Source organism: Penicillium cinerascens (assembly GCF_028974065.1).
Source record: "Penicillium cinerascens strain IBT 15544 chromosome Unknown scaffold_4_segment0_segment1, whole genome shotgun sequence".
In the NCBI taxonomy this organism is placed as follows: Eukaryota; Fungi; Ascomycota; class Eurotiomycetes; order Eurotiales; family Aspergillaceae; genus Penicillium; species Penicillium cinerascens.
Window position 1 is genome coordinate 3212655 of NW_026695298.1, and position 13239 is coordinate 3225893.

Below are 13239 nucleotides of genomic sequence, written 5' to 3' on the forward strand. Positions count from 1 at the left end.
TTCCCATTCTGATTTGGCGGACACCGCTTCGCTGTGTATTACCATACATCCTTGACCCTTGACCCCGATTTCCCTCGGATGAAGGGTTTTTCTTTTTGAATTCCTACATTGTATTTGGAAGACTGGACGAACAGATTTTTGGTGCATAAGACGAGGGGAAGAAAATAAGTGTTTTTCTGATAGATGCAAAAAACTTGATTTGATTACAAGCTTCTTTCCTGGTGTGTTTTTGTCTCGCGATGTTGCTGTCGACGTATACGATGTCTAATGTGATAAAGTGGATGCATGATGATACGCTTTTTAATGCTATGTTCTGGTCTCTTTTTTCTCTCTTCTCTGCGTCGTTACCCAGACGCTAGTGCTCGATTATTTCAGGTCAGAGGAACCCTAGACGTGTTTTGCAGTTTCGTCTCTTTTCCCCGGCACCTCGGTGTTCTTGAGCGGGTTTTTGGTGGTTGTAGGAGCCATGTTATATAATAGAGACAGCAAATGGAAGACCAGGTTGGATCTCTGTTCAGTTCTACTCAGTGCTCTCCCGGGATATGTGTGTACTGTTGGAGAATTCCTTTTAAGGCCAAAAGCCTACATGTAGGTGCCATGGGCCTTTCATAGACTTATACTCAACATGAGTACTGTACTAGGTTCCACACAGGTGTCTTATATATTGTCCCAATGTGGTGGAAGTAGACCAACGGGACTAATAAGGCAATAGTACTCTATGTGGCTAGCGCATCTGTATCGGTAGTAGCCCTATGTCATATGTTGATAAATTTAATGGTTCGTCACGGATCCGCCGGTTGAAGAATCCCGAGTGGCGCGGCAATTGCATGTGTTGAGATCCCGCGTGCATATGAGACCCCAAAATATTCCACAGAGTTGTGCTTCGCATTGTCCTCTACAGGAGATTTGGCCCGCCCCCGCAAAAACTAGAACCGTATCGAAAGATTTCAGAGTTCAGCCACTGGAAAACTCGTGTTAAAAAGGAGAACCTCGGGATTTGCAAGGACCCCTCAAACTCAAGACGGCAGGATCTTCCGATCGAGGATGTGGCAGCCAATCGCATCTCGTAATTAATCAGCGCCCGAGGGCTGACTCAGGCGCCCCCCGCCCTGGCCGATTTTCACATCCCGGCCCCATATAACTTCCTTCTCTATTGTTCCCTCCTCGCCTTGATTGTGTGTTGTTCTGATTCAATTCGATTCGTCATGGAGGCAATGCTCCAACAGTCCCGGGCCATGTGCCCCTTCCTCAAGCGCACCTCGCCCACCGCTCTGCGCACCCTCTCTACCGCTACTCGTCCCAGCACCGGAGGCGGTACCATGTCCAACCTCCAGGTCCTGGCCCGCCGCTGCCCCGTCATGAACAAGGCCCTCGCGGTGCAAAGTGCCCGTATGAGCGGTACTAAGCGATTCACCTCCTGCGCGGCCGGCATTCCCAGCATCAAGCCCTACAAGGCCCCGACGGGCAGTCGTGCGCTGCACACGACCGGCGGTCACCCGGCCAGTGTTACCTCCGAGTCCTACGAGAAGAACGAGCAGGGTGAGAATTATCTACACTCGTCAATGTGAATCTTCACTAATTGGATTTTAGTTCATCGTAACATCCCTCGCTCGATTCGTTCCGCCCACGCCACCGATCCAGCGGTCCGCGGCGGTCCCCGCCCGGAGGCCCCGAGCAACGGCCACTTCGACTACAATGGCTTTTATAATGGCGAGCTGGAGAAGAAGCACAAGGACAAGTCGTACCGCTACTTCAATAACATCAACCGACTGGCCAAGGAATTCCCTCGGGCCCACACCGCCTCTGCGGAGGAGCGCGTGACCGTCTGGTGCTCCAACGACTATCTCGGCATGGGCCGCAATACGCAGGTCTTGGAGTCCATGCACCGTACCTTGGATACCTACGGTGCCGGTGCCGGTGGTACACGGAACATCTCCGGCCACAACAAGCACGCCGTCGCTCTGGAAGATACTCTTGCCAAGCTGCACGGAAAGGAGTCCGCGCTGGTCTTCAGCTCGTGCTTCGTAGCTAACGATGCAACCCTCGCTACCCTCGGCAGCAAGATGCCTGACTGCGTGATCCTGTCCGACAGTCTGAACCACGCATCTATGATCCAGGGTATCCGTCACTCCGGTGCGAAGAAGATGGTCTTCAAGCACAACGACCTGCAAGACCTGGAGGCCAAGCTTGCGTCCCTACCGCCTCATGTGCCCAAGATTATTGCATTTGAGTCTGTTTATAGTATGTGCGGCTCCATTGCTCCGATTGAAAAGATCTGTGACCTTGCCGATAAGTACGGCGCCATCACTTTCTTGGATGAGGTGCATGCCGTCGGCATGTATGGGCCTCACGGAGCCGGTGTCGCTGAACATCTCGACTACGATGCCTATGCCTCGCAGGATACCGCTTCGCCCCAGAGCACCAAGGGCACCGTCATGGACCGCATTGATATCATCACTGGTACCCTGGGCAAGGCCTACGGCTGTGTCGGCGGCTATATTGCCGGTTCTTCGGCTCTGGTCGACACCATCCGTTCCCTGGCCCCGGGCTTCATCTTCACCACCTCTCTGCCCCCTGCCACCATGGCCGGTGCCGACACCGCCATCCAGTACCAGGCCCAGCAGCCCCGTGACCGGGTCCTCCAGCAGCTGCACACCCGCGCAGTCAAGTCCGCGCTGAAGGAGCTGGATATCCCCGTAATCCCCAACCCCTCCCACATCGTCCCGCTTCTAGTTGGCGACGCCGAGCTCGCCAAGCGTGCCTCCGATAAGCTGCTCGAAGACCACGGGATCTACGTCCAGGCCATCAACTACCCCACCGTCCCGCGCGGTGAAGAGCGTCTGCGCATCACCCCAACCCCAGGCCACGTCAAGCCTCTGCGCGACCACCTCGTCCAGGCCGTCCAAGCCGTCTGGAACGATCTGGGCATCAAGCGCGCCAGCGACTGGCAGAACCTCGGCGGTTTCGTCGGCGTCGGCGTCGAGGGCGCCGAAGAAGCCAATGAGCCCATCTGGGAAGAATCCCAGCTCGGCCTGGCCGCCAGCGAGTCTCTCGAGGGCGCCATCGCCCGTGAGCTCAGCGCCGAAGCAGCCCAGAAGACCGCGCCTCAGTTGAAGACCGGCACCCCGGTCGGCACTCGTGCGCACTCCGCCATCGGCGCCACCCCCGTCGGTGTCGCCGCATAGGTGGCTGTTCTGGTTCTTCTTGGGTACTGTTTTCCTACCTGTCCGCTCCTTTGAACATGACTCGACGCGTGCGTTTATCAAGTACATGGTCGAATAATCCTTTTGATCCCTCCAGTGTTCAAATCTTGTCTTGATTCTTTTGTTCAATTGCCCCATGGGTATCCCGTTTTACATTTGGAACACGTTTCGTGTGTTGGATATACTTGTATCTACATAGATCCAGTGCGGTGGGATTGAATGATTGAGCCGGTCAAATAATGAAATTTCGGGTTATCGAGGGACTATTATTCATCGTAGTGTGTAATTTGAAACTACCATCCGTGGTACTGTATAGAGTAGGGTATATTACATCATATCTCTGATATAGACAAGATAGTTCGAATGACGGCTACACACCTAAGAAGTCAACGTTGAAATGTAAATCTGAAGACCGATGGAAGCAATGAAAACCTCGGATTCACAAGGTTGTGGAGTCAACAGCCAAACGAGGGGGCGGAAGCCTTAGCCGCCTGGGCCCATGGTCGGAAGAAGATCTCAGAGGCTGAAACCCAGAGATGGGCTGATGATCATGATTGCCCGTAGAATGATGAAGAATGATATATTTAATGACCACTACGGATAGGAATTGGATCTGGCTCAGATGGTTACGAGTCTGCTAGCAACCTGAGAAGCGTAATATCTGTCTACGGGAGACACCTCATCTGGCAGGCACCGTTCCGCGTGGTCGACCATGTGCTCGAAGTCACACGTTTTTTGAACTAAAGTAAATAGCTCAAGATTTCAAATGTCATTCGCCACAATGCAAGGATCTTCCCCCGCAAATAAGAACTTACAGGGGACCGCAGGGCAAGTGACGCAGCCGAGGTGATCAGATCGACTCCAACCTTCCTACGTATCTGGCATTTGTACCTGCCACGACAAGGAAACCGGGGCAGAACAACAGCCACGCGAGTTATTTCCACTTGACAAATAAAAATCCAGGGCCGGGCTATGTCAGTTCTATTTACGGGATAAACCAGTACATGTATATTGTTGTGGGACCTGGAGTATCCGGATTTAAAGTGGAGCCTCAGGAGGGGGCCGAAGCCTCTTACGATGTGCGTGCATATACCTGTAGGTACCTGTAGGCGTGCGCGCATGTGTTATGCATATACTGTATTTGCAAATATCCGAGGGCATAATCATGTTCAAAATTGCAAGATGGGCATTCGGGTGGGCATCCGACACGATTTGTCTTTCCTTGGGGCCTAGATGGTTGTCTGGCTGGAGCTACGGATTATACCGTCATCGGATCAGGCGATCTCTTTTTTTTGAAGTGCTCCCGCGGAGAGTAACCGAATGGTAGAATATGGCTAGGCCGAGGAATATCCGCCGATCAGGTAGGTCGGGAGTGCGGTCCGCAATGAACCCTGCAGTACGTACCAAGGGAGCGTGTATGTATGGACAGGCGTATACCACCATAGTCCACTCGACGACTGAACTTGCTTTCTGTGTTATTAGAGAATGAATCATAGCATTTTGTCTTGGCGGAAGATGTCTTAGTGCACACTCGAAACCGGACCTCATATTGGGTGAGCCCATCTTCGGCCGTACCAGCGCTGCAACCGGTTTGCCATCGAGTTGCGGGAATGTCCGACCCTCGCTCATTGGTTGCTGGTTCTCTTGACTTGTTGGTGAACCTTCTATACCCAAGAATCTGATTAATCTTTTGCCCTCGGGCTTATATAAGTAGGTGCATGGCTCTTTTTTTTCTCTCTAGATAGACGTGGATTACTGTGAAGGCAGTCAGGATAATGGAAGACACGGTGACTCCACATCCCCAGCGTCGGATTGTCACACGCGGAGAAAGTGTATGCGTGAACTGATTCGACCACAGTTGACGACGATCGGAGAAATCAAGGGTCCTCATCGAACGACTGATCGTGCTTGGATACATAGAAAGACGCCGGCTATGACGCCGGCTATGACAACATCGCGCGCTTAGCCCCCTTCCAGACTTTCTCTTGATCTCCGCCGGGGCAGCGCAAGCAAAGGTTATTGGCACGATAGTAAGAACCGAAGAAGCAGTGGAGCCCCTCGCACATCTTTACAGTACACGACTGTATCCCCTTGGCCTTGACGTAGTCCGGGTGGGTATGACGTCGATGTCGGGTTGCCGACAGTCTGCCCCACGGGCCGTGAACTACATCCACAACAGGTTTTGCCAGGCTGACTCCTCTTCCATGGAACTTCCGGCCATTCATGTTGCAATGTTGGGGACGGGTGGACCCGACGTGCCTGTTGCCCCGGGTTGTCTAACTGGGAGCTTCCGTTGGGTTGTGCAGTTGCATGGTGTCAAAGCCAAGGGTTTTCCAAAAGATTGGGGTTCCACTTTGGTAGACCGTATATAAATCTCCTCGATCTCGCCATGTTGCCTCCGTTGCCTCTTTTGTCCACCTGATACCCCACATCCTAGTCTTTCTACCTTCTTTTTATCTATACCTATACCCATACCCATACCTATAGTCAACACCAGTCCGCACCGATAGAGGGTTCAGCAGCGCACCACCCCCTGCCTCATGGCTGAATCCCCGGGCTCCCCGCTCTTCGAAAGGCGGGAAGCAATCGATGAAAAGTTCGAAGACCACGAACTCAAACAAGGCGAGAAAAAGAAGAAGGTCCAGCGCGGTGACGACGCCCAAGCCGAGAATGCCTCCGATTCAGACCCCACAACTCGTGAAGATGCCCTCAAGGTAGAAAAAGCCGGCAAGCGCGAGCTCACAGAAGACGAATGCTACGATAAACTGGGTTTTTGCTTTCCCACATGGAAGAAGTGGACAATTCTGTCTGTCATCTTCATCGTGCAGATGTCCATGAACTTTAACACCGGCGTCTACTCCAATGCCGTCACCGGCCTGACCAAGGAATTTCACATCAGTGAACAGGCCGGTCGAGTAGGACAATGTGTTTTCCTCGTCGCCTACGCCTTCGGTTGTGAGCTGTGGGCTCCCTGGTCCGAGGAGTTTGGCCGCTGGCCCATCATGCAGCTCTCTCTGTTCCTGGTGAACATTTGGCAGATTCCCTGCGCCCTTGCACCTAACTTCGGCACCATTGTCGTGTGCCGTATTCTCGGCGGTCTCTCCTCGGCCGGCGGCTCTGTTACCCTAGGCATGACCGCCGATATGTGGGAACCGGATGACCAGGGCTTCGCCGTGGCCTACGTCGTGCTCTCATCCGTCGGCGGCTCAACCATCGGTCCCTTCTTCGGCGGTATCATTGGCGAGTATCTCAGCTGGCACTGGGTATTCTGGGTCCAATTGATCTTCGGTGCCGTCACCCAGATCCTCCACTTCTTTTTAGTCCCCGAAACCCGTGCCACTATCCTCGTCGACCGCGAAGCCAAACGCCGCCGCAAGAACGGCGACGAAGTCTACGGGCCCGACGAACTAAAAACACCCCGTCTAGACGTCGGCGACGTCCTCCGTCTCTGGCGCCGTCCCTTCGAAATGTTCCTCCGCGAACCTATCGTCCTCTTCCTCTCCCTGCTCTCCGGTTTCTCCGACGCCTTGATCTTCGTCTTCACCGAATCCTTCACCTTAGTATTCGGCCAATGGAACATGTCCGTTCTCGCCGTCGGCATGACCTTCGGCTCAATCATAGTCGGCTACATCCTCGCCTACCTCATCTTCCTGCCCGACATCTACCGCCAAATCCGCCTCCGCCACAAAGAAGGCGCAGCCTCCCGCCTCGCTGAACGCCGCTTACTACTTCTCCTCTTCATCGCACCCCTCGAACCAATCGGCCTCCTGGGCTTTGCCTGGACATCGATGGGGCCCCCAATCCCCTGGATCGCACCTCTGATCTTCGCGTGCTTAATCGCAATGGCCAACTACGCCATCTACATGGCTACAATCGATTACATGGTCGCCGCGTACGGACCATACTCTGCATCCGCGACGGGAGGTAATGGCTTCGCAAGAGATTTCTTAGCGGGTATTGCCACCATGTATTCGACGCCTATGTATGAAAATATGGGTGGCAAGTATCATCTCCAGTGGGCTAGTACGTTGCTGGGATGTGTTGGATTTATGGTCCTGATTCCGATTTATGTGTTTTATTGGAAGGGGCCGGACATTCGCGCGAAGAGTAAGTTTGCGCAGGAGCTTGAGGCGGATAGAGTGCGGCATGGGGAGAATCGGAGGGCAAGCTCGGCCCGTCCTTATGAATCACAGCGTGAGGCTTGATTCCACGCTTGTCTTTATGATAAGAGTTGCATTATAGACTTGAGAGTCCATGCTTTATGAGCAATGATACCATGTTCTTGTTTTGTGTTTGATCTTCCTGGATGTGGATGTATAAGGCACCAATAAATCACGATATGCACGTTTTCCCAAATCTTGGATATTCAGCTCGTATCTATAGACCAGAACCCTTTTAATACTCCATTGGCCTGGAGCACTCCGTGCAATAGATATTCTCGTGACTGTCTTTACAGTACTATCATCATACTTATCACGGAAACTATGCGTAGCTTCTACGGACTCGTGCAAAAGAGTATATGCAAGATATCTTCATTCGTATACAACCAATTTTTGGAACAAACAGCAGGGAAATGTGTAGTAAATGGTAAAGAAAAAACGCCGGATATACCATAGACAATGATTTTACCAAACACAATCAATCACCTTCGACACCTATTTCCTACCACCACGGCTAACCTTAGGGAACTCGACCGGGACACGCAGACGAGCAACGCGGCGCGCTTGCGCCTCGGCACGTCCACCCTTAATGTTCCACTTGGCGAACTCCGACTCACGGGGCCGATCAACACGGCAGCCCAGCTCGCGGAAGTACTGCTGCACAGTATTCGAGTCGAGGCGGAGGTCATCACGCAGGTCGGACGGGTCAGTGGCCAGCTCGTTGGGCGCGTTGCCACCCAGAGAGCTGGAACCGCCGTCCTTGGCCGGCTGGGGCGGGATGTGCAGGGAGAGGGCGCAAATAGTGGTGTGGAGGAGGGTCAGGTCGTGCTTAGAGAGGAAGCCACCGCTCGGGGCGAAGCGGCGGCGCACGGAGTCGACCACGGAGTCGGGCAGGAGGTCTTCAGAGGACTCGGAGTCGTCTTTGCCCTTGGTTGTTGTGCCGGTTGTGCTGGAAAGGATGCGGCGGAGGTCGTCGCGAGACGGGAGACGCTTGCTGCCTGGGCCGGAGCCCTTGTCGCGGCTCATGCTCTTCAGGGAGCGAGCAAGTTCGAGGAGCATTTGGATCAGGCGGAGCACTTGCAGTTGGGTCGAGTTGTCGGCCTGGGCGACGGCCACGACGCGGTTTGCGACGAAGCGCGAGCCAGTCGTCACTTCCAGACCGGCGTCCACTTGCTGCTTCCACTCGTCCACGCCGTTCAATTGGCGGAGAGTAGACTGGCCGCCTGGAACCAGGGTCTCGAGAGGGTAGACGTCAGAAGGATGAGCAGCTGAGAGGTCGGGTGTGGGCAGGGGCTTAGCGGCTTGCACTTCGGCCTGGACATCGGAAGCCTTGGCCACGCCGGAGGCAACATCTGCTGGCAATGAGGAAATGAGGGCAGCACCGGCTTCGGTGACGGTTCCGGCGGGAGCATTGGACAGCTGAGCATTCTCTTGCATCGACTGCACAGCCTTCCGCGATTGCTTGGTACCGAATGTGTTGGTAAGAGCCGTACGCTGAGCGCGCATGGTGTTCTGTATCTTCGTTAGCGAGCCATTCCCAAGCGTCCAACAGATCCAATAAGCTCACCAGCTCCTCGTCAGACTCGTCATCCTCCTGCTTCCTGCTGCGGACAGCTCCGCGGAGGGTGACTCGTCGAGCCTCCACGATCTGCCATGTCTTGCGCTCTGGATCCACGACGGCGACATAGTGCTTCAATTGCGAATCCGCATCCTCGCCGGTTCCCTCGCGGCCGGTAAAATCCATCTTCTCGTGCTCGGATGACTGCAACAAGATTTCAGAAGAGGCGATGCCCGGGTTACGGGTGGCCTTGGAGACATTGTCGCGGGCCTTGAGGTATGGTGTCCAGCGGAGGGACTTGGAGTTTTGGACGCCGGGGGTGGTAGCTAGAGCATGGAACATATTAGTGTTGTTAATACGAAGCAATTGGAGCACAAATCAACTCACCGATCACAGGAGCCAGCTCGCTCTTATCCTCGACGAGGCTAGCTGCCAGTGGGGGAAGTGCTTGCAGCTGCAGAGCGGGCTTCTTGCTCGGCCGCTCGTGGCGGTCTGAGGCGCGCTTGCGCTTCTTATCAATTTTTTCGGATGGCATCGTGTTTGAATATAGCAAGGACGACGCTAGGAGAGAACTTCAAGTCGTCCGGCTCGAGTGATCGCCCGAAATGCTCTCTTAGAATAAATGTCATTAAGTCGCGGGCAGAAAAAATTCCTAGCGCCGAGGATTAGGAAGGCGGTGAATAAGACCCACACAAAGCGAATCCACACAACTCTCACAAATGAGCACAATATTCGCAGAGGTTAGCTGCTAAGATATGCTCAAGAGCTACAAGAGCTACGAACCGAACTACGGTAATTAAGGAAAGACCTGTGCTTTGGAAGTCATAAATTTATCGGCAGACATAGCTATCGAAAACAAAGACCCCCGAGCTTTCTCCAGTAATTTTTTGGGCGATAAACTCTCTCTTGAGACCTCTCCACGGCTCCTGGCCCTTCGAAAAGGGACCATTTTGGAAGCAGTAAGGAAAATTGACCAGTCACCCCAGTATCGAGCTCAGGACTATTTCTAATCCTCCAACCCTCAACCGAACACATGAGCCCTCCGAGTAAAAATAAAATGAGCGGAAGACCGCACAAATAAGACCATGCCCAGCATCAGAACAACCGACGTTAACGAATCCGAAAGAGTTGGAAAGGTGGGGAACGTTGTTTGGACGGTGGATTCCGTCAGGCGAACTGCAGCTTCTTCGAATGGGGGGCGGAAACACAATCTGGGCAGGTAACTCGTTTGAATGAGGAGCGTAAGAGGAAGTCGTAATATCGATTCATCAATTGTCGTGTTCAGCGTTCAAACATGAGCCTCGACATGAGGAGCTGAGATGGAGGGGGCGAGTAGTTTATTTGCTGTGGGCGACTGTTAGCATCGATGATAATTTTGTGGCAATGGCCAATGGCATTGAGGCGAGCTCGGAAGATCCCAGAGCTCTGAGGGCAAAACTCACGATCTGGCGCGCATCTTTCTGCGCTTGCGCTTGAGACGGCGAACGCGCTTCTTTCTCCACTTAGCTCTCATCTTCGTAGATGGTCTGTGTCCGGGTCAGTCGAGGGTCCATGGAGCTCGAGGCAAACCCTTGAGAAAAGGGTGGTGACTTACTATTCTGCGAAAATGAAGAGATGGTTGGAAGAAAGACGAAACAGAGTGGCCCACGACGGGTTTGTGTAGTGGGAGGCTTACTCAGCTAAGCGAGGCGCTAACCCTATTTTGGGAGGGAGGCATGTGACACGTGACGAGTCCATTACATCACACAGAAGGCAGTGGAAATAGGGTTTCCGCTCGACTGGTCGCTTATTTGCAAGTAGGGCAACGGCCATTTCATTTCATTATTGATTTGTTCTGTGAATTGCACGCATTCCATCTCGGTGCTGTTTACTCGTATATCCATAGTCCGTCGGCTCTGTTCATATTATATCATCTGACCATCCGCAACCTTGGAAACCCCGGATTGTGCTCCTTTGGGTGGGCAAACACCCAAAATTGGGGCAATTCCATAACCGGGAGTTGAGACGTCATCTAGTACTGGTACCGGTAGGTCGGTGCCAGATCACCCTGGTACTCCTTTTGGTCCTCCGGGACGGCGTTCGGGTCAATGGCAGCGCGGTCACGCTTGCGGTTCTCGAACCAAATCGCAGCCATATATATACAGCATGCAACAATAGATAAACAGCAGAATGAGATGCAAATGGTGAAACCCGTCTTGTAGAAAGGAGCCTGGTCTGACAAGAAGGAGTAGGTGGCTATGATGCCACCGATGTTGCCAAATCCGATCTGCCACGCGGTGCCCACGCTACGGCGGTGGTGACCGCCCAAGTTCATTGCGAACCAACACACGATAACAGGCATGGCGCTGTAGGCACCGCTGGTGACAAGGAAGAGCGCACCGTACTCTGCATGCTTATGCTCCTTGCCATGGATACTGAAGACCATAGCAAAGCCAGCAATGGCGATACACACAGTGATCACCGTGAAGGCAAAGCGGTGTTTCAATCGATCAGAGCAGAAAGCAACGATCATGGAAAACGCAAAGGCCACTGCCCACGGTGGAATGGAGTACAGTTGGGTTTGGACCGCTGGTAAATGTAGTTAGCAATATGTTTCACCGTAAAAGAGACTAGGCACGGCACATACCATTGTATCCATAGCTCTCGATAATAGAGGGGGCGAAGTAGGCATAACTGTATGCTGGAACGATGAGACCAAAGTACATGAAGCCTCCAAGAATAACCTTGTCTATAGAAGCGGTCAGTATCTGTGGCAGAGATGTCTTTGGAATTTCACTCACAATCCTTCAAGACACCCTTGATCTCAGGCCAACCCATCTTCACGTTGTGAGCCGACTTGCCCACGTCCTTGGCCAACTTCTCGCGGAGGAACGCGCGCTCATCCTCACTCAGCCACTTGGTCTCCTCGGGGAAATCGGGAAGGAGGAAGAACAAAAGGATCGCAACTGCAGCGGTGATTACACCCTCAATAATGAACACCCAGCGCCAACCGCTGTAGCCTCGGTCACCGTTCATATGCGACAGACCATATGCCAACAGACCACCGAAAGCACCAGCCAGAGTGGTTGAGCTAAAGAAGAAACTGAATCGCTTCTGGGCCTCGCTTCGCTTGTACCACATGCCCATCAGGTAGAAACCTGCCGGTCGTCAGTAAGAGCCGGCCAACCTGCATTTTCGCATATCAACTCACATCCGGGGAACATGCCCGACTCGAACACTCCCAAAAAGAATCGCGTGGTCATCAGTCCACCCCAATTTGTCACTAATCCCTGGCAGATCATGACGACGCCGAACATGAACATGCAAAGCGACACTAGATGGCCGAAAGTCAGTTACTCGTCAAATCGAGTAGGAACAACCACGTACACCAGACATGCGGCTTTAATTTCTTGAGGAGAATATTCGCCGGAATTTCGCAGATAATGTACGGAACGAAAAAGATCGTCAATGCGGTATTATACTTGGTGCCCGTTTCGAGGTTCAAGTCTTTCTTGAGTCCAAGAATAGCGGCATTACTGATATTGACACTGCGCAAAGAGTTACAACCGTCAGCAGTATGTTGCGACACTTGAAAATAGAGACGCGACGATCTTACCGGTCCAAAAAGGCAAGCAGGTACAAAATACACAAGCACGGCAGCAGGCGCGCATCAATCTTGGCCATCAGCTTGCGCTCATTGATGTTATGAACCCGAGGGGCTTCCGAGTCCGACGCGTCATATTTTTGCTGGTCGGCAAGCGGGCTCTCGCCTTTCTCGCTGGTGTTCAACACTATGGGTAAGAGCTGTCAGGGCCGATCTCTCGCGTGAAAGTCGCAAGCCTCGCGCGGCTATGGATCGGATCGAAACGTACCTGACACTCCCATGATTGGATCGATCGCAGATACGCAGCGCACGCAGGAAGGGGGTGTCTGCCGAGGCGGGGAAAAGAATATTCGCAAGAATCACTCAAAAACACAAGCTGCTTGGCCTTCGGATCTTTGGGCGCAGATCCGGCCGCAATGCAGGGATGAGAATACCCGAGGCTTGGCTGGCTGCACAGTCCACACAGCGAATCTGGGGGGAAGACAGGGGAGAAAAAAACTCGAGGCCAAGAGGCAGCCGGCGCAGAATTAAACCCCTTGAGTTACCCTCGGCCATTCAATTCAGCTCGCTGCTACACTGCATTGTGAGATCCACCATGCCCGCTTCGGGCCTGATCTCGGCCAATGGTGCGAGATGATCGTCTCAGCTCCCGCTACTGTCGGTATCTTACCGCTGCAGAACTTTCATTCTAAGCCGCAGTTGCATGTGCAGATGTGTCATTTGCCTATTTGCTAC

The 13239-nt window shown here is 53.2% G+C and overlaps 4 protein-coding genes across 4 annotated transcripts; 2 read left to right on the forward strand and 2 right to left on the reverse strand.

The window, feature by feature from the left end:
* Positions 1-1205: 1205 nt before the first annotated feature.
* Positions 1206-3185, forward strand: hemA (5-aminolevulinic acid synthase HemA; the record flags this gene model as incomplete). The annotated part of the gene is made up of 2 exons (XM_058457383.1): positions 1206-1539; positions 1591-3185. 2 exons carry the CDS (start codon positions 1206-1208, stop codon positions 3183-3185), a joined length of 1929 nt encoding a protein of 642 aa, XP_058304282.1.
* A 2558-nt stretch (positions 3186-5743) lies between these two features.
* N7498_010328 (uncharacterized protein) lies at positions 5744-7408 on the forward strand (the record flags this gene model as incomplete). Its single annotated transcript, XM_058457384.1, has 1 exon — positions 5744-7408. One exon carries the CDS (start codon positions 5744-5746, stop codon positions 7406-7408), a length of 1665 nt encoding a protein of 554 aa, XP_058304283.1.
* A 450-nt stretch (positions 7409-7858) lies between these two features.
* Positions 7859-9456, reverse strand: N7498_010329 (DNA-directed RNA polymerase I subunit RPA49; the record flags this gene model as incomplete). Its single annotated transcript, XM_058457385.1, has 3 exons — positions 7859-8875; positions 8931-9247; positions 9309-9456. The coding sequence occupies 3 exons, from the start codon at positions 9454-9456 to the stop codon at positions 7859-7861; spliced, it is 1482 nt and encodes a 493-aa protein (XP_058304284.1).
* Positions 9457-10932: 1476 nt separating this feature from the next.
* On the reverse strand, positions 10933-12785 carry N7498_010330 (putative MFS transporter; the record flags this gene model as incomplete). Its single annotated transcript, XM_058457386.1, has 7 exons — positions 10933-11489; positions 11548-11649; positions 11702-12058; positions 12112-12234; positions 12288-12448; positions 12517-12691; positions 12773-12785. The coding sequence occupies 7 exons, from the start codon at positions 12783-12785 to the stop codon at positions 10933-10935; spliced, it is 1488 nt and encodes a 495-aa protein (XP_058304285.1).
* Positions 12786-13239: the final 454 nt, after the last annotated feature.